At 38.2% G+C, this 27,975-nt stretch overlaps 1 protein-coding gene across 1 annotated transcript in view; it reads right to left on the bottom strand.

The window, feature by feature from the left end:
* The window catches only part of EDIL3 (EGF like repeats and discoidin domains 3), a 361,850-nt gene that overhangs the window by 97,062 nt on the left and 236,813 nt on the right, over positions 1-27,975 (bottom strand). The window contains exon 6 of the mRNA XM_042449742.1: positions 24,334-24,515. Coding sequence (XP_042305676.1) covers positions 24,334-24,515 — 182 coding nt within the window. The remainder of the gene's footprint in view (positions 1-24,333; positions 24,516-27,975) is intronic.

The following is a 27,975-nucleotide window of genomic DNA, read 5'->3' as shown; positions in this document are numbered from 1 at the left end:
GCTGCCGTGCCCACAACTAGTATATTTAAGGATGTACAACATAGTGCATTTGTTCATCTATACTGTGACATTTACTTAATACCTGCTGAGCTGCTTGCAGGTGGAAATGTTCATCCTTGTTCCAGGCCCACTAACTGTGATGCTGAGATTGGAACAGTTACTTTTTTGGACCACAACTCAAAAAAACCTTTTGCTGCCCATGTTGCCTGGTGAATTCTGGGTGCCATAGTCCCCCAATACAACTCTTCCAAATTCTGATATCATGTGGAATGAGTTGTGAGTGACTGGAGTGAGATCAGTGCATCAACGTTTTATTCTGCAGAAAATTTGGGTTTTTTCTTCTCCCCCTCCCCTCATCTGAGGGCTCAGCTCATTTCATTTTCACTAGGAAACATCACTTTTATGCCTCGGAGAGTCTACAGAATTAAACAGACTGAAAACTTGCTTGATTTGTTTCTTCTTATTATTAAGTTATTATTTTACTCCCAAAGGTAGTTGTTACGAATGCTATTAACTGAGAGATATGAATTATTCATTTACTGGCATGTTTAGACAGCAGCCTCAGTACAAAGTCTACAATCAGTCTCCTGCTTTACAAAATTCTGCAGTCATTTAAATTTCATTTAATTTACAAATTATTGATTACCAGTTTAACTATGTTTAGCAAAAGGATAATATTAATTACTTTATTTCGAATAATAAACCTCAGCATATACTTGACTTGATTATGTTTCTGTATGCTGTTCTTTTCACTACTTGTATGCAGGGAACATGGGGAGAAATATTAAACTAAAATAAACGTATGACCAAAGAGCATATTTGAGGGTTACATTATTTTGAAATAGCAGGAAGCATTAAACTATTAACGAGTACTACCTCTTTCCAAAGAGGAGACATATTCCAAATAGTGATACATAGAAGCATAATGGGTGGCCTTTCTGTGTATGTAATTCATGCTTTTCCAGACTACAAAAAGCAAGCATTATCCTATGCAATAGAAAGTGTAATTCCAAAAGTATGTCCTATATGATCAACATGATATGATCACCCCTATGTGAGTCTTAAAATCTTCAGGAGGAGGCTATCTCTCTCCCTCACCATCCTCACAGGCCCATCTGAAGAGGACATGAGAGAGAGAGTTTTGTAGGTACCTCTTTCTAGGTACCATTTGAGTTTTTGGAGCAGGAAACCAGGAATGGAGAACAGGTGATGTGCCAGATACTGGCAGACTTCAATTCCCCTCAGTTCTAGCCAGCATAGACAATAGTGAAGAGAAATTCACTAGAGTTTTTTTATTTGGTTGTCAGACATATTTGTGCTTTCCTTCTTGACTAAAGTTCAGACAAAACATCATACAAATCTCAATATGCAGGAAGAGGGTATGGTTACTTAGCCTAAATGCTAGCATCTACACTAAAGATGGGAATTATAGTATTCCTCGTCTGGATAATTAACTGCATTCCTCATCACTGTCAATAATGGCTAAGAGATGCTAGAAACTGCTTGCCAACAATCTCTGGATAGGCAAAATGATTTCCCCCCTCCCAAACCTACACATAATAAGCAAGAGTCACAAGGTTTGCAGAAGTATTAAAAAGATCTAGGACGGGAAAACTTACAGAAGGGTGATGAACTACAATAGTCTAACAAAGCCAAGGATTACTGATGGAAGACCAAATAGAAGAGTGAATGGAATGGAATGGCTAAAACTGTCAACAGAAGAACGCCTCACTGCACCATTTTATTACAGCTTCCACTTATTTACTTCTGGTACAGGGCTTTGGTGAATACTGTTGCCTGGTAACTGCTCACTGCTGTTCAGGGAAGAGTAATATCCACCATATGATGAGTGAGATCCAGTAGCTTAGCTCCATTCTATCGCCTAAATTGGAACACACTGCAGAAATAATCCAGTTTGAGATTGCTTTAACTGCCCTGACTCAATGTTAACAAATTCTGGGAACTGTAGTTTTTTGAGACATTTAGCCTTCTCTGTCAGAGAGTACTTGTGCCACAATAACTACACTTCCCAGGATTCCCTAGCACTGAGCCAGGACAGTTAAAGCAGTCTCAAACTGGATTATTTCTGCAGTGTGTTTTGGTCCTAGGAGGACTTCAGGGTAAACAGTTCCCTAAGATTGGCATCCAAATGGCAAGACTAAGGAAACCCAAGGCTGTGGGCAGGAAAAGGAACTGTCACTTCCATACACATTTGCTCCATTTTTGCTCTCAGAATCCCCCTAAACAGATCGCCCACAGATGCAAAAGGAAAAAATGTGCCTTCCTCTACTTGCCTTTTGGAGGAATAAACAAACTGTCCCACACATGAACATGAACATGAACATGAACATGAACATGAATAGCCAATTCCACATTCAGCCTCTCTTATATCCTTTCTTGTTATCACAACTGTCAAAACAAAAGTTAAGAATATTTAGACTACTGCTGCAAAAATTAAAAAAAGAATGAAAAGAAAAACAGAACAACAAAACAAAAACCACTTGACAATTTATGAGCCTTATCCAAAGTGAATTAAAGGCATAAAAAACAAAATCTGTATTTTTCCTTTGCTCAGTAGAGAATGTTAGACAATACATCTCATTAAAAATTGAAAGCATTTTGTTTGGGAACATGTTATATAGAGTAAAGCACAGGGAAGAAGAAAATTTGATGAGTCTCAAGAGGAAGGCTGGCATTGTAATTAGGATTATTATTTTTTTGTCTTCATCACCTACTGGGTAAAAATATCACAGTGCAGATGCCCTGACCAACATTATTCAGAGCTTTGACTCAAACTACACATGAAGTTAATCATGCTTATTTTCCACCCTGGCTGCAGTCTCCTATGAAAAAGTATAGGGAGGAAGAGATGATAGGAGCCACAGGGGTCATCGAGTCCATACATGAATACCATACATGAATACACAACTAAAGCACTCCTGAAAGATGCTCATCCAACCACTGTTTAAATAACACCAAAGAGAGAGACTGCACCACCCTCCAAGACAGCCTATTTTGTTGTCCAGCAAATCTTAGGGTAAAGAAGTACTTCCAAACATAGAATCTCCTTTCTTGCCATATGAAATCATTAGTTCTCATTCTAGTCTCTGGAACAGCACAAAACAAGCTCGCTACATCTTCTAAGTCCTTTCAGGCATTTAAAGATGACTTTTTTGTCATTTCTCATCTTATCTTTTTAAAACTAAATGTATTAAGATCTCTAAGCCATTCATTTGTCACAGGTTGGTTTTGAGACCTTTTGACGTTTTAGTCACCCTCTCCTGGACATGTTCCAGCTTGTCAATATAATTGTCAAAATGAAATGTCTTAATGCTCTATTCCATTAGTATGTGACCATAAAATTACTTCACCACATGGTTAGTGACCTGGGGCAGAAAAAAAAGAACACACTGTCTCTTTTTTCTTTTAAGCTCCAGGAATCTCAAAGCAGTTTCAGAGGACTTCTGTTTAGGTTTATCACACAGCCCCCAGGGGCATGATGGGGGTGGAACAAATGGGGGCGGGATAGGAACAGAATAGGGCAAGGGATGCATTTTACTGGATGCCGGAACGCTGCCGATGCTGCCGGATGTTCCCATTCCATTCCTGATCCATCCCAGAGGAGGCAATTTTCAGGAAGTGTTAGAAGCTGTCCTGAAAATCGCCTCCTGAGGGACGGATCAGGGACGGAATGGGAACATCTGGTGGCATTCCGGTGTGCGGTAAAATGTGTTCCTTGCCCCATTCTGTTCCCATCCCGCCCCCTTTCATTCTACCACCATCATGTCCCCAGGGGCTGTGCGATAAACTTAAAAGAAAACTGGAAAAGAGAAGGTTGATGAACACCTCCATCAATACACACGCACACACACACACACATATATAACTCTCCTCTTGTAGCCCAGAACTGCTTTTAAAAAATGGCTTTGAATATATAACTGCTTCTTATGGGTGTTGGTATGCAGATGCATGCTTTATTTTTAACTTTTGTATGCCTTTTAATAATAATAATAATAATAATAATAATAATAATAATAATAATAATAATTTACTTATATCCCACCTTTCCCTATGGATTGAGGCGGGTTACAATACATTTCAATACAACACAGAAATATACAAAATACACAGAATACAAATTATAAAACAAAGCCAGCCCTACATAATCCCCTAAACCCCCCATAAACAAAAACAATAGCAATAAAAATACAGATTAAAAATATTTAAAACTGGTGGACAGAAGTTAGGTAGCTAAGGATATAATCATTTTATGTTGATTATACAGTGGTACCTCGGGATACGAAATACCCAGGTTACGAATTTTTCAGGATACGAATAAATCCCATAGGGATTTATTGTTTCGGGTTACGAAAGTTTTTTTCGGGTTACGAAAAAACTCCGGCGCTGTTTTAAATGGAGCCGCGGCAGAGCCGCGGCTTTTTTCCCCATTAGCGCCTATGGGTTTTCAGCTTACGAAGGCTTTTCGGGTTACGAACGGTGCCGCGGAACGAATTATTTTCGTAACCCGAGGCACCACTGTAACCTAGCATTTTAGTGTGATGATTTTTAATATGTTGAAAAATGTTATTGTCAGTTTATAGTTTATTCTTTTTGTGATCAACCTTGTGAACTACTCCAGGAGAAAGGCAGCACATACATGAAATAAGTAAGTAAGTAAGTGAGCTTCCGGTTGGTGATGGCGCTGTTGAGAGCAAACTTTTAACGTCCTGCTAAGGTCTTGCCTGCATGGCGTGGTTTGGTCTGCCAGAGAGCATCAGAGACAGCCAATTTCTGCATCCCCGTGGAGGGGAAACGCGGACGAGTCCTACAGGGGTCTGATTCTCACCTCTAAGGCAAGATAAACAGCTCGATTGCCTAAAGAAGTGGAGGTGACCGAAGGATAATCGCAACCACGCCATAGCCGCCATAGAGCCCACAGGCGCAGCCAACTATAGATGAACTGCAATCCACGGTAATCGTGAAAACCTTTAAACTGAAGCATTTACTTTCATCTTTGAAATTACCAGACTGGACTTTGTCAACTGATACATTGTTTATTTCTCGAATTTACATTTGCATTAAAAGTACAGTAACAAGATACTAGAAAGATAGACTCTTTTGATAGATTCAAAATAGGAGTGGAAAGAAAGTAAGGAAGAGACATTGAGAGATAGCAGACAGAGCAAGGTGAGATTTAAAAGGTTTAAAGGACTGCACAGACAAGAAAATTATATTCATTTATATTATATTCAGAAACTGGGTAAAGCATAAAAACAGAAGCTTACCGAAAACGCAGCAATAAGCAGATTAGAGGACTTGCGGGAAACGTGGAGGACAGAGGATAGAGGGATAGTGGAGAGTGGAGAAGATTAACAGGAGAAGAGAGGAGAGATCAGAGACTGGAGAAATTGAAGAAAACGGACTGAAATGTGAGGAGTAGTTTCAGGACTGCAGACCAGAGGACGTGGAGGATTTGGAAGGACTGAGGGTGCGGAGAGGGGATAAGTCGGCTAGAGGAGAGGATCAGAGCACACAACGTGGAGGACAGCCAAAGTATAGAGAGAAATCGAGTGGAAAGGAGTGGAGAAGGAGCAAATGGAGAACAGCAAGGCCCAGAAGAGATAAGAAAAGGGGACTGGAGATCGTGAAGGAAAGTAGGAGAAAAGTGGAACAGAGGACTGGCAAAGAAAGTAAGAAAAGGAGAAGCCCAAAAGAGATGGTGAGACCAAATCCGAAGTTGCAGAAGGCAGCCGGAGGCGCAGAGGAAAGCCAAGTGAAGATCAAAAAGGAGAGAGAGAGAGAGAGAGAGAGAGAGAGAGAGACTGTGGGTGCAGGGTGGGGGCGAGGAAGGAAACTGAGGGGCGATAAAAACAAAGAGATTGGTAATTTGCGAAGGGCGGGGGGTAGTCAAAACTGAAGAAAAGGAGGCTTGAAAATAACTGGGAAATAACAATCTGGGGAAAGGGAAGGGAAAAAAAGGGAAAAATAGATTAGGCAGTCAATTTATTTATAGCGAAGGGGGAAGGAGGATTTAAAAGGTTAAAGCTCTTACTAAGTGTGGGCGGAAGAGGACTGTTGCTATTGAATATTTTGAATCCGTTTCCCTTTCCTCACATTCTCCATTACACCTATTGCAAAGACCTAGCCCTTTAAAGTGTATAAGGAAGAGGACAAGGGAAAGACAAAGAGTAGATTAAAGAAGCAACGCAGAGATCAGAGAAAAGGGTGACTGTTTTGGACAGCGACTCCTGCTGGAGGGAGGGCGCTAATACAAGAAATAAATAAGGCAGAATCAAATACTGAAATATAGGAAGTGACAGGGAAATAAGTTGTAAAAAACCTTAAAGTGTCTGCTGACTACAATAAACCCTCAAAAGAAGATGTCTACAGTAACAAGGCAGCAACAACAGAAACTACAACAACAACAACAGCTCCAAATACAAAGAAGACCATCTTTGGAGCTTCCATAAACTCAAGATACAAGTACATTACTGCTGGAGGAAATGAGACAAATGAGGCAAGATATGAAAAGAGATAAAGAAGATTTGAGAATGGACATGAAGAGAGACAAGGAAGACTTAAAATAGGATATGGAAAGGATGAAGACAGAAATAAGGCAAGGAATAAAAACCGAAATTGGTGAGATTAATCAAGCAATCAAATCAATTATGTCAGATGTTAGACAAGTTAAAACAAAAGTGAAAGTGATGGAGAGAAAAAAATCAAGAATTGGAAGACAAATTGAAAGAAGAAATTGAGAAGAGGAAAGAACTGCAAGAGGAAATAAATATTTGGGAACAGAAAATGAGAGAGAGATGTTTAAAAATTCGAGGACTACCTGAAATGGAAAACGAATTTTTTTTTTAAAACATGACAGAAATTCTGGCGGAATTTATTGGAAAGGACAAAGAATCGATGGAGACAGAACTGGATAAGGTGTTTCGAGTGAACTCTTGGGTGGCAAAACAGAAAAAACTGCCCAGGGACATTGTGATATATTTTGTAAGGACCCAAATGAAGGAAACAGTATTACAAAGGCATTTTGAAGCGAAACTGGTGGTTGACGATGTGGAACTTCAAATATTGAAGGATGTCCCTGGCACAATATTGAGAAAACGGAAAGACTATGTCTCATTGACAAAGGTCCTGAGATAAAACGACATTAGATATAAATGGGTGACCCCAGAAGGGATCTCGTTTAGATATAAGCAAAAAAGAGTAAGGATCATGACATTGATGGAGGCAAAAGAGTTTCTAGAAGACCTTATAAAGGACAAGGAACAGGAAGAAGAAGAGGAAAAGAAGAGAGATAATGCTGTCCTAATGACAAATTTACCAATGGGAGAGGGAAAAGACCCAGAAGCAGACATTTTAAGCTCAGGAGAAGATGGAGTAGATGATGGATAGTAAGATTAAATTAATCTCGTGGAATGTAAGAGGACTTAATAGTCTGCAGAAAAGAAAAAAGTAAATCATTATTTGTCTAAATTAAGAACTGACATAACCTGCCTACAGGAAACCAAGATTAAAAAGGGTGATGAGAAATATTTAATTTGTAACAAATTAGGTAAAGAATATATAGCAAGTGGGGATAAAATAAAAAGAGGGGTTGTTGTGTATGTTAGTGAAAAGATAAAAGCTAAAGAATTATTTAAGGACCAAAAGGGACAGTATATAGGGCTAGAATTAAATTGTCAACAGGAAAAATTTTTACTGATAAGAGTATATGCACCAACAGAAAATAAAGAATTTTTTTTCTAGAATCTTAAAAAAGAATAGAAGAATTTTACTATGAAAATGTGACCATGCTCGGGGATTGGAATGGGGTAGTAGACCCTCAGGTGGACAGAAGAACAAATAAACCAACAAAAAAATCAAGATAAATTACCCAAAACATTTTTTGATTTGAAAAATACCCTGACCTTGATGGATATATGGAGAGAAAAACCGGGAACACAAAAAGACTTTACCTTCTATTCGGAATATCACAAATCATGGTCAAGGATTGATATGTTTTTCATTACACCAACACTAGCTCCCAGAATTAGTAAAGTAGATATCCTCCCCAAAATAATCTCAGATCTTTGCCCTATAAGTATGGAAGTGAGAGGGGGACATAAGGACTTTAACTGGAGACTGAACGAAAACTTGCTAAAAGATGAAAATATATTAAAGCAGGCAAAGGATAATTTGGAATGGTTTTTCAAAACAAATTTAAATAATGAGGTAGAAACAAAAACGGTGTGGGATGCATCCAAAGCATATATGAGGGGTTTTTTTATTCAGAAAAATAGTGAAAGAAGGAAGAAAAAAGGAGCCAAAATGGAAAATGTCATACAGGAAATAAAGAAAAAAGAGAAGGTACTTAAGAACGACCCCAAGTAATAAAATGATAATAGATGAAATAGCCAGACTCCAGAAACAAATTTCATTAATTATGGTAGAGGAAATGGAAACTAAAATAAGATTTGCAAAATAGAAATATTTTGAATTTGGAAATAAACCTGGAAAGTGGTTATCCTGGAAATTAAGAAAGAAAAAAGAATAAAACACAATCTGGAAAATTAAGGAGGGTGGGAAACTGCATGTAGAACAAAATCAGATTTAAAAAGTGTTTCAACTATTATGAAAAACTATTTTCAACAAAGGTAGTAAAGAAAGAAGACATAGATAGATTTTTAAAGGAAGAGAGAATAAACCAGATTAGGGAAGAAGAGGAAGAAGGTTTAAATAAAAAGATAACAGTGAAGAAAATTATAGACGTGATAAATAGGATGAAAAAAGGGAAATCACCAGGACCGGACGGAATATCGGCAATTTACTATCAAAAATTAGGAGAAAAATTTGTAGGACCACTTCAAACAGTCATGAATGAGATTTTACAAAAGGGAATCCCAGACTCGTGGAAAATGTCATATATAACGCTTATCCCCAAACAAGAAAAAGACCTAGAAGATGTTAAAAATTATAGACCAATCTCTCTCCTTAATTCGGACTCTAAATTTTTTACAGAAATATAAGCGGAAAGGTTTAAAAAAATACTATGTAATTGGATTAATCAGAATCAATCAGGCTTCTTACCTAAGAGACAAATTAAGGATAATATTAGAAACATAATAGACATCATTGAATATTTTGAAAAAAGAAAAGAAAGACAAACAGTATTGATACTCCTAGATGCTGAAAAAGCATTCGACAATTTAAATTGGAATTATATGATTAGAGTCCTGAAAGAGATGAAATTAGGAGAAAATTTTGTAAAATGGACACAAGCGATATACCAAGATCAGAACACTAAAATATTGATTAACAGACAAAAAACCCAAACAGTTAAAATCGAAAAAGAAACTAGACAGGGATGCTCACATTCTCCATTATTATTCATTACAGCGATAGAGATATTAAATAACAAGATTAGAAAAACTAGAGAAATCACAGGCATAAAAATTAAAAATTCAGAATTTAAATTAAAAGCATATGCAGATGACCTGGTTTTGACATTGTCCAACCCCCAAGAATCTATACCCCTAACACTGGAAATTATCAAACAATTTGGAGATTTGGCTGGATTAAAAATTAATAAAGATAAAACAAATATCTTGGCCCTAAATATAAACAAAAAAGATAAAGAAGAAATTCAAAAAAATTCGGGTTGTGGGGTAAAAGAAAAAATCAAGTATTTAGGAATCCAAATTACAAAGAAAAATTCAGAATTATTTAAAAACAACTATGAGAAACAGTGGAAAGAAATAAATAAAGATCTGCAACAGTGGAATAATTTAAACATTTCATGGTTAGGAAGGATATCGACGATTCAGATGAATATAACCCCCAAAATGCTTTTCCTGTTTCAAAATATAACAGCAATAATCAATGACAAACACTTTAAAACATGGGAAAAGGGCATAACTAACTTTATTTGGAACAATAAAAAACCAAGGGTTAAATTGAAGACATTACAAGATAGAAAGGAAAGAGGAGGATTAGGCTTACCAAATCTGAAAATATATTATAACACATGTGGCCTTAATTGGATAGTAGAATGGATGCAAATCAAAAATCATAAGCTATTAGACTTGGAAGGATTTGATAATGTTTATGGGTGGCACGGATATCTAATATATGATAAGGTCAAAGTAAATCAAAATTTCAACAACCATCTCATAAGGAAATCGTTATTCAGAATTTGGACAAAGTATAAGCCTCATATCATACAAAAAATTCCTAGGTGGACATCAATAAATGAGGCCTTTTTCAGGAGGGAAAAGATGAAAAAAATTTATTGGGTATCATATGAAGATCTACTAAAATTAGAATCAGGACAATTTAAACTGAAAACAATGGAAGAATTATTAGACGAGGGCTTTAATTGTAATTGGTTTTTATATATGCAAATGGTTGCAAGATATAATTTAGACTCCAAAACATTACAAATTGAAAAGGAAGAGACACAATTGGCGAAAGTAATATTGTATGAGGAGGATCATAAAATATCTAAATTGTATAAATTATTATTAAATCTGGAGATGGAAAGTGAAACAATAAAACATTTTATGATAAACTGGGCACAGGATATAGGTAAACCAATAATGTTGGATGATTGGGAAAAGAATTGGAACAAAAGAATCAAATATACACTCTGTGCTGATATAAAGGAAAATTATTATAAAATGCAGTACAAGTGGTATCTGACACTGGAGAAACTATGTAAGATAAACAAGGACAGAAAATTGGAATGTTGGAACTGTAAAGAAAAAGTAGGAACCTTTAGACACATGTGGTGGGACTGTGAAAAAGCAAAGAAATTCTGGAAACAAATACATATAGAATTAGAAAAAAATATTAAGTATTAGAATAAAGAAAGATACATTATTATTTTTGTTGGGAATAATTACAGATGGAAAAATGGAAAGCAAATACGGTAAAATATTATTCTATCTGATAGCGGCGGCAAGAATGGTCTTTGCTAGGAAATGGAAATGTAAGGAAAGTCCCACTTTGGAAGAATGGTATGATAAAATATATGACATGATGATTTCAGACAAATTAACTTATTTACTTAAGAATGAATGTATTAATCAAGAGGAAAAACAATGGAATCCAGTTGTGATCTATTTGAAAGAAAAGAAGTACGCTGTATAATCATCAGGTATTAAGAACATATAGGATAAATAAGGTTGATGTACAGCCCTTGTTCTATAATGCTGAGAAATAAGATGTTAAAGAAATACTGGTAATTGTTAGTAAAAAAAAAAAAAAGATTTTATCATGGAATACATAAAAACAACCGTCCTAGACAATAGTCTAAATAGAGATGATCTCAACGATGTCAATTAATAGAACTTAAGTATATAAATAGAGGATGTAGTAAGTTATAGGAAAGTCATATATAAGATATATTATATATATTCAGTTTAAAGGAAGGGAAGGATTTTATTTGATGTTTAATGTTTGTTTTGTTTATGTATTGTTTTTTTTCCTTTTTATGTTTTTTTACTTTATTGCTGTATATATTTGTAATGTTTTTTAATAATAAACTTTAATAATAAAAAATGAAATAAGTAAGTAAGTAAGTAAGTAATAGAAACCTTTCCCATGACTGCTGAGCTACATAGATGGCAGAGAAACACTTGTGCCACAGGTATGGGGAGACAAGTGTGCAAATGCGATGCATATCAGTAGTGGGGCATCTTAGTCTCTTCATATCTTTCATGCATTGTTTTATGCATGGGGTTTGCTTGATCCTTTCTTTAGATTTGAATCAGATTGGGAGTATCACCTTTTCCTTTATTGTTATGAAATACCTCTTGATGGATGCAAGTCACATCCAGGTGCTTGAATGTCTGCTGTTTCCAAGTTAACAAGTTACTCAAGCAATGGAATTTAAGAGGTGCTACAGACCGCCCCTAAGGGGTGGTAGGGCGCCACCCATTTGCTGCCTGGATCGGGACTGCAGCTCCGATCTGGCATTTGGAGGGCGCAAAAAGGAGTTACAAAAAGCTGCTTCTTTTTGTACCCTCCAAAGGGCACCATAGCAATAGTGGTATGGCTATATGGTGCCCCTTCGGCACTGCATCATCTCGACGCAGAACCGGAGGTGTGCCATGATGCCGTGCACAGTCTGGAGCAGTGCACGGCATCATGGTGCCTTGGGGTGGAGTCAGGGCGTGCATCATCAGGATGCTGCGCTCTGACTCTGCCTACCAGCCGGTCTATATATAACAAAGTTACTTCTCTCCCTTTATAAGGAAAGAAAAAGAAGAAGAAGAAAAGCCAAACTAGAAAGTGTTACTTAAACAGGAATGCATTCTTTAGCCCCAAGGCTAAATATAAACTCATAAACAAGTGTACAGCTTTCCTGTATTGATTTCTGTGTTTTATCACTAGGAATGTACATTTTCATAAACTCATGGGCAAGAATGGATAATGTTAACATTTTCCTCCATGCTTCAAGAAAGTCATTGAAAACTATGCAGTTTTTGAAGAATATTAGCAATACATGGATTATTGTGAAGAGGAAAATCATGTGAAATTTTTGTATTTACGTATTTTCTGCATAGAAAACATTTCAACATAATAAATAAGCTTCCTGCCCAGAATAAGTTGCAACTGCTGAAGCAACAAAAACCAATATGTATTCTGACAGTGATGTTTATACTTTGATTTCTAAATGTTCTACCGGTGTTTAATGAACTAAGTAATTCTGGGATCTTTTGACCTTAATTGGTGAGTTGCCTACTAGTATAAATACCTCAGACCTGTTTCTAATATGAGTAATGATTAGAAAAGTGGTAGAAGTATCTCTAATATATTTTTGTGTAATACAGTAATTCATATTGGTTTCTTTCAATAATTTTATGTTTGTGTTTGTAATGAGGTACCATAAGTTTAGACTCACAGATTTCAGAAAGGTTATTTGTCTTAGTTTGTAGCAGTAAGCATAATTGATTGCCTTCTGGCATCTCAAGTAATGTGGCACACAGATTCATGGACTGTCTGTCCAACACATGAAACTTTGTCCTAATTTGGCAGACATATATTAATATGGATATAATTTAATATGCATAATTGAAACAAAAATGTAAATAGTAGGGTCAAAGCTGCTCATTTTTAAGATTCCACAAGACTCTTCTATATTCAGTTCATGTTTGGCTTTGGCTACAAAAATCTATATTAGGGTCAGAATAGACCGGCAAGAAGGGGCAGCTTCTATTCTGAACATGGATTGGGGACACAGCAACCACATGCTGTGGCCCTAATCTGCCTTGAAGTGGGCCGAAAAAGGAGTGGAAAAGTTGGCTTTTTCAGCCCACCAAAGCCGGCTTCAAGACACTCCAGCGATGTGCGACATGTATCAGAGCGTTTTGAAGCTGCTGATGAGTGGGCAGCCACCCGACCTCTGGGTAGCTTCGGGGAAGCTTCGGATTTTGTGCTTCGTCTAAATGCCATGCTCCAAAGGGCCGCCTATTCTGGTCCTCAGTCACATAAACACCATGAAGCACTTCATAGTTTAGATACTAAAAGCCAAGCATTTGCCTCATTTTGAAACAGAAAACATATTTACAAAAATCCCCACAGTGGCCAACATTTATCATTATAAACTATGCTCACAATCTAAAGAAGCAACATGCATGTCACTGTGATGCAGCAGTCTCCCTGCTGAAGAGTTAATCTAAAATTGAAATATAGCTTATTTCTGTGGTAACAGGGGGAAATTATCAAAAGAAAAATAATACAGAATCTGCTCTGACATGCCTATCCCTTCTCGGTCATACTGTCCAATATGTTAATTTCTCCATCAGGATATATTTGCTTCTAAGATTATTGTTTGCAATAGAAAGAAAGGAGCCTTTTCCGAACAGTTGTTATATATCACTTTCCTCAGCAAAACTGCTTACAGTTGTTCTTATTATGTTGAATCTATCTTTTTACAATCAATAATTCAGCAAATACATGCATCACTGTTGCAAGTAGGTTGAATCACCAAATGAGTATAGAACAAGCAAGCTATACTGTGCTATGCTATGCTATGCTATGCCACTGAAACAGAAGAAACTGTAACTTCATGTGTTATGCATATTTGCTTTCCTCATTTAATCAGGAAATCATATATATTTCAGGATATTTATTTATAACTACATATAAATATTATTTTTAAACATCTCTTTCCAAATGAAATTTGTAATTTTCCACCAGGGAAAACCTAAACAAGATCATTATGTTAAGCAGAAAAATTAATGTACTTGATATAATATGTCTGTAGAGATGTGAGCATTAACCAGAAATAAGAGGTGTTGGAAGCTGATATGGTTTTCACCTCTGGCCAATGCAAAAATAGTTTTTCCCTCACTAAGTAGGAAAATATGTTCCACCATTCTCTGATTCCTTGCCATCAGGACATTTAACGTCTTAAGCTCAAGAAACAACAATACAACACATACGCACAGAGTCAAAGGAAAGCACCCTTATGTGATCAGACACTGGAACCTCAGGGAGGATTGGATTTCCTGGTCTATATATGAATGTTTGGAAACAGCATCAGCAAGGAAGCTCCATTTGCAGCCTTCTCCTTGGCTTTTCACAGTCTAAGGGGATTTCCCTTTCCCAGCTGGGTGGAAAGAGTTCTACAAATGTCAATGCCTGCAGCATGCAACAAGTACATGCTAAATTCAGCTGGGACACTATGAACTTTGGAGCATCACAAAAGCCTGATCCAACCAAGAGGTGGGCTTCCTTATGTTCTGGCTTTGCTCAAGATTCAAGTTAGATTTAAAAAAAAATCTCTCGCTTTATCCCTGCAAGCTTTCATTATTCCCCAAAGGGTCCCACACTAGTCCCCAAAACACAATCCACCCCTTTCTTGACACACAGCAGGAGCAGCAGAAAAGGCATACAGAAAGAGGAGAAGGGAGGGCTGTTTTCATTTCCTCCTCTTCCTCCTCCTCCTGAGTTGGTTAACAGAAGAATGAATGTAAGTTTGTGAAGCCATGTGAATCATGGGAGAAGAAGTTTCATGCAAAAAAACTGATGAGACTGGGAAAATATATTTCCCATGTTCCCTAGGCTATTCCCTGTGCTGTTACCCAACACATCAAGGAGATGAAATGGAAAAGGAAGAATGAACAAGGCTACCTCCTACAATCATGTACTGCTGCTACTTCATATGAAAAGGAGGAAGATGAAGACGGAGAGGGAGACAGAGTTGTGTTTTGGTGCCAGGGAGAGATTGAGGAGCATATTTCAGGTTTATGAGGAGTACAGTTCAGGTTTCATAAACCTGCACTGCCACTCATGGGTATATTTCTGGTTTTCCAAGGAGCTGAAAGTGATGAAGCAAGTGAGGCAGAAACTAGAGCAATGTTGTCAGAAGACTAGAAGACTCAGAGTGAGGAGCTCATAGCATGAACTTTAAAACCGGCTCAAGCCTCTCAGGCTGCAGCTGGGAACGGGATGGAGGCAGGGATTATCACATGCTAAATTGCTGCCTAATCACTGGCTGCCATCTGCCCAGGTCCCAGCCGTGCTCCACTAACACTTTTTACATGCTGGAAAGCTTCTTACTTCAAAAAAGTGCTAGTGGAGCGCTGCTGGGATCTGGCTTGGACCCAGGCTGATGACAGCTGGCGATTAGGTGGCAATTTACCATGAAATAATCTCTGCCTCCATCCCGTGTCCCATCTGAAGCCCAGGAGGCTTCAGCTGGTTTTAAAGTTCATGCAATAAGCTCCTGAGTCTGATTAAACATGGGCTAGAACCTATTTGTGGCAGTGCAGGCAGAGCTGTTTCAAGTCTGCTCCTCAAGTAGAAATGGCAGACCACTCAACTGCTACTTGTGAAGAATCTGCATGTCACTTTGCAGATCAAATAACTGGGAAGCCCTCCAACTTAGATGTGCATTCAGTCCTAGTGGGTATAATGGTGGCTTCTGTGTTTCCAGTGTTTTGAATACTTTTCAATGTGTGCAGTCTGAGGCTGTGGACAGGATCCTTAAGGAGGTGAGAAACACCACATGTGTGCTAGATCCTTGCCCTTCCTAGCTTATCGAACAGGCCAGAGGGGGTATTGATTGCTCCTTACAGCAAGGCAGAATCCCAACGTGTCTAAAGGAGGAAGTCTTGAGGCCTTTGTTGAAAAGGCCATCCCAGAATCCTTCAATCATGAATAATTATCAGTCAGTGTCCAACCTACCATTTTTGGGCAAAGTATTAGAGTATAATGTAGCTTCCCAGCTCCTGGTATTTCTGGATGAAATGGATTACCTAGATCCATTTCAATCTAATTTCAGGCCCACCTTGGTAAATGACAGCCACAAAACTGGATAAAAGGAGCATGTCCTTGTTGGTTCTGCTGAACCTCTCAGCAGCATTCGATATTATTGATCATGGTAACCTTCTGAGCTGTCTTGCTTTGATGGGACTTGGAACTACAGTGGACCCTTGTTATACGCTGGGGTTTGGTTCCAAGATCCCCCGTGTATAACAAAATCCGTGTATGCTCAAGTCCCATTAAGTATAATGACATAGCAAAATGGTGCCCCTTATAAAAAATGGAAAATCAAGGTTTGATATTTGAAATTTATACTTTTGGGGAACATTTTCAAACCGTATATTCTTGAATCCGTGTATAAAAAATCTGTGTATAAGAAGGGCCGACTGTACTATTTTACAGAGGCTCTGTTCCTTCCCAGAGGGGTGAACCCAGAATGTAGTGCTGTGGAACTCTTATTTGACCTCCTGGCCACTAGTATGTGGGATCTCTCAGGATTCTGTTTTGTCCCATGTGCTGTATATACTGTATATAATATAATATTGGAGCCATTGGCAATAATCTTTGAAAACTCCTGGAGAACAGGAGAAGGCCCAGCAGACTGGAGTAGGGCAAATGTTGTCCCCATCTTAAAAAACTGAAAAAAAGAGGATCCCAGCAATTATCGTCCAGTTAGTCTGACATCTATACCAGGAAAGATTCTAGAGCAGATCATTAAACAGATAGTCTGTGAACATCTAGAAAGCAATGCTATAATCACAAAAAGTCAACATGGGTTTCAGAGAAAGAAGTCATGCCAGACAAACCTGAGTGTTTTTAATAAAATTACCAGCTTGTTAGATGAAGGGAATGCTGTGGATATAGTATATCTTGATTTCAGTAAGCCCTTTGACAAAGTTCCCCATGGCATTCTTGCAAACAAGTTTGTAAAATGTGGACTAGACAAGGCAACTGTTACATGGATTTGTAACTGGTAGACTGACCAAAGCCAAAGGGTGCTGAACAATGGCTCCTTTTCATCCTGGAGAGAAGTGACCAGTGGGGTCCCACAGAGCTCTGTCCTGGGCCCAGTGCTATTCAACATCTTTATCAATGACTTGGAAGACAAAATTGGGGGCGTATGTATCAAATTTGCAGATGACAGCAAACTAGGAGGAGTAGCTAATACCCCAGAGGACAGGATCAAAATTCAAGATGACCTGAATAGACTAGGAAGCTGGGCCAAAGCTAACAAAATGAAATTCAACACGGAGAAATGTAAGGTACTGCACTTAGGGCGGAAAAATGAAATGCACAGATATAGGATGGGCGGAACTTGGCTGAATGAAACTACATGTGAAAGGAATCTGGGAGTCCAAGTAGACCACAAGTTGAATATTAGTCAACAGTGCGACACAGCAGCTAAAAAGGCCAATGCAATTTTAGGTTGCATCAATAAAAGTATAGTGTCTAGATCAAGGGAAGTAATAGTGCCACTATGGTCAGGCCCCACCTGGAATATTGTGTCTAGTTCTGGGCACCACAATTCAAAAAGGATGTGGAGAAACTGGAGCATGTCCAAAAAAAGCGACTAAAATGGTGAAGGGTCTGGAAGCCATGCCCTACGAGGAATGACTTAGGGAGCTGGGGATGTTTAGCCTGGAGAAGAGAAGGTTAAGAGGTGATATGATAGCCCTGTTTAAATATTTGAAGGGATGTCATATTGAAGAGGGAGCAAGCTTGTTTTCTGCTGCTCCAGAGACTAGGACCTGGAACAATGGATGCAAGCTACAGCTAAAGAGATTCCACCTCAGCATTAAAAAGAACTTCCTGACAGTAAGGGCTGTTTGACAGTGGAACACACTCCCTCGGAAAGTGGTGGGGTCTCCCTCCTTGGAGGTTTTTAAACAGAGGCTGGATGGCCATCTGTCAGGGATGCTTTGATTGTGATTTCCTGCATGGCAGGGGGGTTGGACTGGATGGCCCTTGCGGTCTCTTCCAACTCTATTATTCTATGATTCTATGTATATACATGAAATGCTGGGAAAGGTTGTCCAGAATTTTGGGGTGTGGTGCCATCAATATGAAACCAAACTCTACTACTTGTTTCCACCTGGTTCTAAACCAGTTTCTGTCATCTGTAATGGACTGGATAGGGCAAACACATTGAAACTTAATTCCGACAAGACAGAGGAAGACAGATAACAGGAATAACCTGTTTTAGACTGGGTTACACTGCCCCTTAAGACACAGGTTTACAGTTTGAGTGTACTCCTGAACTCAGCTTTGAACCTTGAGGCCCAGGTTTCTGCAGTGGCCAGGAGTTATTTCGCACATTTAAAGCTTGTGTGCCAACTGTGCCCATTCCTTAAGATGTCATATCTGACAATGCAGGTTCATTTCTTAGTTACATCCCTTTTGGGTTACTGTAACGCCCTCTGTTTGGGGTTGCCTTTGAAGAGTGTTTGGAAACTTCGGCTGGCCCAAAGACGTGCAGCCAGACTGTTAACTGGGACAAGTAATCCATCTCTATTGAAACAGCTCCACTGGCTGGGAGTTTGTTTCTTGGCATGATCCAAAATGCTGCTTATGACCTATAAAGCCATACATGGCTCAGGATCCAGGCTATTTGGCAGACGGAATCTCCTTGTATGAGCTGGTACAGGCTCTGACATCCTCAAGAGAGGCCCTTCTCTCAGTCCCATCACCATCGCAAGCACGGTTGATGGGGACACATGTGGGGACCTTCTCAGTGTCTGACCCTAGATTCTGGAATTCCTTTCCCATGATGGGAACATCTTTAATGTTCTTTAAGCAGGCTAAAACCTTTTTATTCAGACATGCTTTGAAAACAGAAAGTTTTTAAAGAATGGGCTGGAGGTGTGTTTAACTGATTTTTTTAAAAATATTTTTATCATTTTAATTGCATTAATCTTTTAATGTGAGGTATGAATTGTTTTAATATTGTAAATAGTGTAGTTCTATTTTACTGTTCACTTTTTGTATGTTTTTATGGTCAGGGACTGGGTATGTGTGTTGCATTATAGCATCAGAATATAACTCCACATTTGTGTCATTGTGTAAATACAGCTTCTTTTTCTTTTTCTTTTTTTTAAAACACCAACCTTGGAGCTGCATACAGAGCAACAGGGTGGTGTGAAGTATATTATCATATTTCAAGTGTGAAAAGCAAACATGGTAACTAACACCACTGAAGTACAAATGCATTGATGGTGTGAAAGAGCAAATTGCTATTCCACTAGCTTTCAAAGTACAGGAGAAGTGGTTTTCAAATGGAACAACACCAAACAACTGAGTAGTGTGATAACCACCTCAATGTTCCTAATGAAGCAGTAACTGCTTAACATGAATGCTATTTTATTAACTGAGTAAATCTATAAGGACTGCTTTAAAGTTAAATATTTCTAAGTCTCCCTTTAATTTGCTTTTAATTCCATAACCACTGACCCTTTAAATGGCAAGCCAATTACAAGCATTGTAGTTCCAGCAGTAATTACATACTGTGAGTGGAAATTCAGAGCAATAATTTCAGTATTCACTTGGTTCAGAAGAAGACATGAAAAAGCAACTTCTTATTTATTGGTTGCCGTATGTCATGCACCTTAAAGAATATGGTGAAAACAACACATTATAAAGGACTTCTTTAAAAAGTGCCTGAATCTTTCATTTAACATGCAACAGATGAAGAGGAACAAATGCACATAGTAATGGATAATACTAATGGATCACACAAGAAAAATATCTAGAGGTCTACTTGCAATTATATTCGCTGGGAACATTGCCCATTACAATGAATTTTCTTTTAGAAATTATATCTGAAGTTATAATACTGAAATAAGCTACAATTTAAAGGTTCATCAAATGTCAGATAAATTTGCATTCTGCAGGAACAGTTTTTATTCACAGTTTTTTTCTCCCAAGGATTAAAATTATGTTGCTCCCAAATGTTTTCTTCCAACAGCAGCAAAAAAGGACATATCTTCTATTTTTGCTCTCTCCCACTTTTTATTTTAAAAAGCTTTCATATTCTTTTCAATGAATTGATAAAGGTATCTACAAATTTTCATTAGTTATTATGATTCACTGCATTTTTCAATCATCCAAAGTAGCTAAATTCAACTTAGTCCCACTAGAGAGACTAGAGTTGGGTGGGGTCTGGAAGAGATGGATTATCTTGAGCAAGGTTCTGGAGTGTGGGGCAGCCTCCCAGCTCCAGGGGTTTCTAGATGAAACAGATTATCAAAATCCATTTCATTCTGGCTTCATGCCTGGTTATGTGATGGAGACAGACCATGGTGGATGACTTTCACAGGGAACTGGACAGAGGGAGTGTGTCCTTGTTGGTTCCATTGGATCTCTTGGTGGCTTTCAATGCCATTGGCCATGGTATCCTTTTGGGCCACCTCTCTGAGATAGGATTTAGGGGCACTGTTATGTAGTAATTCCCTAGTCTTTCTTGGAGGGGTGAACTCTGAAGATAGTGCTGGGGGACTCCTGGTAGGCTCCCTGGCTGTTGGCTTGTGGGTCAAAAAGGATTCTGTTTTGTCCTCATGCTGTTTAACATCTACATAAAACTGCCAAAAGAGGTAATCAGGAGTTTGGGGGTGCAATGTCAGCAGTATCCTGATGATACTCAGCTGCATCTCTTGTTTCCTCCCAGTTCCAAGGAAGCAGTCTCAGTACTGAACCAATCTCTGTTGTCAGTAATGGATCGGATGAGGGAAACAAACTGAAACCTAATCCAGACAAGGCAGAGGTGCTCCTGATCAGTCCAAAGGCAGCTCAGGAAATAGGTACTCTTCCTGTGCTGGACATGTTACACTCCCCCTGAAATCTCAGGCTGACTGCTTGGGTGTTTTCCTGGGATGATCTCTGGTCCTGGATGCCAAATTTCAGCCCTGTCATTTGCACAGATAAAACCTGTGCTCTAGCTATGCACATTCCTTGAGATGTCAGATTTGACTGTGGTGATACAGGCCTTGATTCCAATCCATATGAACTACTGTAGAATACTCTATGTGGGGTTACCTTTACAAACTGTTCAGAAACTTCAGTGGGTCCAAAATGCTGACTAGGGTCAATTATATGGAACATATGATTCCCTTGTTAAAACAGATTCACTGGCTACTGCTTTGTTTGTGGGCATAAATCAAAATGTTGATCATGAGCTATAGACTATATGAAAGACCCTGTCTGCCCATATGAACCTGCCAGAATGCTAAGATCTTCAGGGGCAGGCTTTAGCTTGGTCTTTCCATCATCACAGTCTCACTTGGTGAGGCTACAAAACAGAGCCTTCCCAGTGGCTGCTCCCACTTTCTGGAATACCTTTCCAAGGGAAGCTGGGCTGCCCCCCCCCCCCCCCCGCCGGCTTTCCTTTCACTGACAGGCAAAGCCCTTTTTGTTTTAGTAGGCCTTTAATAGGTAAGCATGGGGTATTTTATTGTACTTTATTTATTGATTAATCTTTTATCATTTTATATTAATCTTTTGTGTGGCTCTTAAAAGATTTTATATTATATAATAGATATTATTTTAATTGTGTTTAAAATATTATTAAGGCATTTTAACTGAATCTCTTTGGAAGCCACCTTGGGTCCAATTCTGGGGAAAAGGTGGCATATAAATCATAGAATCATAGAGCTGGAAGAGACCACAAGGGCCATCTAGGCTGACCATCTGCCATGCAGGAAGACAAAATCAAAACACTCCCTAGAGATGCCATCCAGGTAATGTTTAAAAACTTCCAAAGAATCCCAGAACAATCCGAGGCAGCATGAAATAAAACAAACAAACAAACAAACAAACAAACAAATATGGATAATGTCATATTACCTCCCATGTAGAAAGAAAAGTGACAACTCAGAATCACTATCACACATTTGGCTGGATGAACAGGAATTCAAAACAAGATTTTGATGATTTAAGAACTCAAATCCTTGGGCGAATTTGGCAGGTTCACTTTCACCCACATTCTTTTTCTTTTTAAAAAAAATATCAAGTTCCTTCCATGGAAATCATGGTAGAAAAAGTTTGGAAAATTTGGCAAGTTCTCATTTTAAAAAATGTAATTATTACCCATCCTGATCTGGCAGTGCTTCAGTTGCAGAGATGTGTAAATTAAAGTAATATGTAAGGAACTCTGCGTAGTCATTTTGTTTCACATACACATAACTATCGAATGAAACTAAAGTCCAAAACATATTGCAGAAATAATCCAGTCTGAGACCGCTTTAACTGCCCTGGCTCAGTGCTAGGGAATCCTGGGAATTGTAGAGCTCTCTGACAGAGAAAGCTAAATTTTTTTTGTTTTTTTATTTATATACCGCTATTCCAAAGATCATAGCGGTGAACAGCAAGTAAGCTAATTAGCAAGTAAGCTAATTTGCCCTCAACAGTCTGGGTACTCATTTTAGCGACCTCAGAAGGATGCAAGCCTGAGTTGAGCTTGGGCCCTTTTGCTGGTCTTGAACTCGCAACCTTGTGGTTTTGAGTGAATGGCTGCAGTACAGGCATTTAACCACTGCGCCACCAGGGTTATCTCTACACTCCAGTTCCCAGAATTCCTTAGCACTGAGCAGTTAAAGAGGTCTCACTGGGTTATTTTATACAGTGTGTTTTGGACCAAACAGTAAAATCTTATATATGCTCATCAGAAGCAATCTCAGTGAGTACAATGGAACCTGTTCCTAGGTAACTGTGCATGAGAGCAGAGAAAAGTGACTTTTGGGAGTAAAACTCAGAAGACCTCATAGCTGCCTTCATCAGCTGCCATACTACCTGGGTATTTTTGGAAAATCTATTTAAAATAAAAATTAACTTTCCCAAGCTCTTGCGGATATTACAGGTTATAGGATTACAGCCTAAAGCTGTTGCTGGTTAATCATTGCTTTCAACAGTTCTGTAGCCTGCTGAGTGCCTGCTGTGCTTTAAATAGACTTTTGCCTGTTGAGGACAGCTGAGGACCAGCTATTGAAGAACTGTGAAGGTCTGGCTGCATTGGAGATTATTGTTCCCTATCCATAATTACAGACTTTCAATTTTAAAAAGTCTCTGGTCCTTATTATTTGCTGAATTACAAGGAAAAGTGTATTTACAGAATTGTCTACCCAGCTGCTTAAATGAGAAGCAAACCTGATCCTCCTTCCATTGATACTGTTTTCATTGTTGAGTGAATACACTGTCTAATAAATACAAAGTTTCAGGAATAAGAAGATTGCAGTGCAACGACGGATGTTGTATTTTAAAAAGTTATACTGTATTTTCCTAATTCCAGTTGAATTACTGTATTTTCTGGCGTATAAGACTACTTTTTAACCCAGGAAAATCTTCTCAAAAGTCGGGGGTCGTCTTATACGCCGGGTATCATCTTATAGGGCTGGTGCTAAAACTTCCGAGCTGGACTGGAGAATCTGTGGTTACCGCATATGGTGGGGGGAGCTCAAAAACGGCTGTGGCCACATCCCCACCATATGCCGTGACCCTATGAAAGCAGCAAGAGCGGTGATGTACAAGTACGGTAGAAGAAAATCCATTCACCAGGATTTGTGGAAAGAAGTGACTTAACGCAGTCCCGATGATGAGGTGAGGCGGTGCCTCACCGGAAAGGTGTAAGTGAAAGGCGGAGCAAGCTGCAGGCATCTGGGACACCTGGGGTATGGAAAAAAGAGCCGTGTTTACACTACTGCTCTGATAGTCTTGGAGACCGGGAGGGCTGGACAGTCAAGGAGAGCTGACCAATCCAAGCAAGCTTTGTATACAACAAGTTGTCCTGCTAAGTACATGCATGCCATAAGCATTTGAATTAAAAGGGCATTTAAAAATTATTATTACACATCATTGTGAACTATTACTCATGTTTAGAAAACATTTGTGTTCATGCTTTTTGATAAGGGGGAACTTAGTAACACTTGAAAGCACCTTCTTCTAAGTCTGAGCTCAGTTAAGGTTGCAAATAAGAATGATAATATTATTTTACCATTTGTCTTCATCAGTTACTTAAATGATTTTGGCAACACAGGCTAGGAGAGTTCTTACCACCCACCCTCACGCAGCACCATCTGTTACCTGAATCCATGGCCATCTGTCGTTTTCTGCTGCAGTCCAAGCATTTACAAGACCCTTCTTGTTTAGTCGCGCATAGTAGGGATACCATTTCTGGAGCCCAAAAAGAGCACGATGGGTAGATGATGCAGTTATCTGTTGGTTTGAAATGATCCCTCCTTCAATTCCCAATGGCCCAGAGCATTCTGGGAGAGGGAGAGAAGGCATGAAGGAGGGGGAAAAAAGAAATCAGAAGAACGTTGAAGATGAATACTAGACGAAATATAGAAATAGCAAAAAATAAAAAATGTCCCCCCCTAAAAAAACACATCCAAAACCACATTCTGGAAATATCTCTTTATATATATGAGGAAACTAGGCTGCATTAGTGACAGCCCCAGTCCCCCAAAAGCATTAATGAGCTTGAGCTTTCACTGCTGAGCAAACTCACTACGTAATGCAGAACCAGCCACATTATTTAGAAATTTCCTACTGCAGAATATAAATATATGAAATTGCCTACAAACCACATATGCCTTGAAAAGCCACTCATTCTCTTCTCTCAGAGGAAACAAGCAAACAAACAAACAAACAAAAAACAAACAAACCCCACAATACAGTCAGGAGGAATGGCTCCTAAAATGAAGAAGGCTTTGGTGATTTTCATACAGTTTCTTTTTTTAAATGCGGATCTTTGATTGCAATATGATTTCCATAACATCCATAACCCTGGGTTTTTTTTATTATCATTATCATTAATTTTACATTGCTGTCCTGAATGCCATTTAATAGCCAGTTAGCCAGATCAGACCATTTGTTAATCCACATCCTGTACACAATATAATTCCCCAAAAGAAATAAATAGTAGCTGTGTGTGTCTAAAAGGGGGGGAGGGGTCCTTGCAACAGCTTTTCATTATTCTCCCTTTATTGTTTCTCAATCAGCATCAGAGATAATGCAGGCAATCTATGGATTTTTCCCCCAAAAACAAAACAAAACTTGGGCTTTTTTATTTACTGAACCACTGCAAAGTGGACTGGATAATTAATCTCCATCTATAGTTTTCATCAGAAGATATTTTCTCACAACTGTCCAGTCCTGTTTCAGACTCTGGATTTCAAACAGTGTATCAATACAGTGGACTGCAAAGAATCCAAAATATTTTGTTTTAAGGCAATTAATCTCTTATTTAAGGTAGTGGGAAAAATTGACTTCCTTCTCAGTAACTTTGCTTAATGTGAAGTCAAAGGCTTTCGTGGCCGGCATCCATAGTTTTTGGTGGGTTTTGTGGCCCCATAGCCCGAAAAACCCACAAAAAACTTTGCTTCAGCTTGCTGGTGAATTCAAGATGCTTTCCAGTTTGGCCCACCTCCAGCTGGCCTGAATGACTAAAGCTCTTTTTGCTGAGATGCCTAAACAACAATGCTGTTTGATGGATCTTGCACTAAAATTGCTGGTGGCTATGAGTGAGATCAATGCAGCTCTAGTTTCTGTGACACTGTTCAAACGTAATGTAATACAATATTCTGAACTTAATTGTTTTAGGTTGTAACACTGGAATACTGATATCAAATTCCTACTGATATACTAGGGAATGGAGTAAGTTCATAAAATGATTTACTTGTTGATTTATTTATTTACTTATTTTGATTATTGTTCTTATTTATGAAATGGTGCATGGGGGGTTGAGAAGTGTTAGCTGTAATGAATTTGCCAATGTGGATATAAATATTGTATTATGAATTTTTTTTTTTGGTTTTGATATAATTATTATTTTTGTTGTACCCATATTGGGATGATTTCGTTCTCATTCTCATAAGCTGCTTCAAGTATAATTTGAAAAACTAGCACATGCACACACACACACACACAGAGAGACTCATACTTGATGGTGATTGTTACATCATAAAAAAGAACAAATGCACCAATCCACCAATAAGACAAAAGAGGACAAATATTTGTGTATGCTAATTTATATCTTTAGGCGCAAATTTGAAAATAGCATAAACTTAATGGAAATCCAGTTCATCTTCCAAACTGCATTGCAGTTTGACACCCCTTTAACTGCCATGGTTCAATGCTATGGAATTCTGGGATTTATAGTTTTGTGAGATATTTAGAGCTTTGTCAGAGTACCACAATAAACTACAAACCTTAAGCTTCCACATGATAGCAGTTAAAGTGGTGTCAAAATGCTTTATTTCTGCAGTGCAGATGCAGCCTTAGCCTGCTGTCCAGATGCTGACAACTAATAGACAAGGGCCATGCTCACTCTTCCTGGAGTCCTTTATCTTGAAATCCAACTTGGATTTGACAGCCCTTCCAAGGACACCTTCAAACAGAGGACATTCCTTTGTAAAGTAGGATACTTACATGAGTATACCAGAGACTAGCTTGAGAAAATTATTACAGACAAGTATTAGGAATACAGTTGTAAAAACTGCTTTAATTTCATCACAAGCTCTTTATATATTCCTCTACCTTGTTCTCTTTAGAAATAGTGGATTACAACTGTCATTCCCTTGGCAGCAAAGGCAGTGCCTGTTAGCTCTAGATGATAAGATATGCACTCCATAACGTGGGAGGAGGCCCACCAGGATAGTGATGGCTGCTTTCAAACCAGATCCATCATATGTGTATGTGTGTGAGAGAATATCTATGTATGTATATATCCTACTCAAAATAAACATGCATTTTATTTGCGGAAAGAGAAAGCGGAAGGGAGGGAGAAGCTACAATAACGAGGCAATCATCTTTGGGAAAGAAAGGTTTTGGTAAGCAGTTACTGTGGCTGCTGAATTTTTCATGAGCATTATGGGTATTTGTAATGACATATATAAACACAAAATTTAAGAAAGTGTGTGTGTGTGGGAGGGGGGCTCTTCAATCAGCAAGGTGGGTGTGGAGAAAAATACCAGAGAGAAGAATCTAAAGGCATGTCCTAAAGCAGCTTTTTACTAGTCTTTCTCTCACATTTCCAGGCATTCTCAGAGGGTGTGAGATCCAACAGATCAGCATTTAAATACGTCATTGAAGGAAACTAAGCATTATAACATTATATGAAACATGTTAATAGCAGCATGGAAATGAATGCCTAGTACTGGAAGTAATTGATTTCAAGCCTGGATGAATGTGAAATGAATGTGGGGGTAATGAATTCTGATGCATAAAAATTATGGATTGTATTAAATTATAGGATGAGGTTCTATCCAGCAAAGTATATTCAGAATGTTAGTATCCCTTTTACAGAACTTTGGAACACAGAGAACACTTTTGAGAATATAAAATGAGTTGTATTGAAAATAGTTCGATTTATTATTATTATTATTATTATTATTATTAACCTTTATTTATAAAGCGCTGTAAATTTACACAGCGAAATAGTCATTCATATTCTCTTGGGAACAACACAACTTCTGTTTGATGATGTTCACTATACATTGGATATCTCCTCCTTTGCTGAACTCTATTGCTGACCTAATATAGAACAATCCATTAAAAAAAAACAACCAAGTTATGTCGGGAAATATTTAAAAAACAGAGTATCAATATTATTCAGACATTTTATGCACAACTGGTATTATGCAATTTTCCTATATGTCAAATATTATAAAAGAATTTTCTAATTTTAGATTTCTGACTTATATAGGGTAAGTATGAGTGTAT

The sequence above is a fragment of the Sceloporus undulatus genome, chromosome 2 (genome assembly GCF_019175285.1).
Source record: "Sceloporus undulatus isolate JIND9_A2432 ecotype Alabama chromosome 2, SceUnd_v1.1, whole genome shotgun sequence".
Taxonomy (NCBI): domain Eukaryota; kingdom Metazoa; phylum Chordata; class Lepidosauria; order Squamata; family Phrynosomatidae; genus Sceloporus; species Sceloporus undulatus.
The sequence above is the reverse complement of the archived record's forward strand: the minus strand, read 5'-3'. Positions and strand labels throughout refer to the sequence as shown.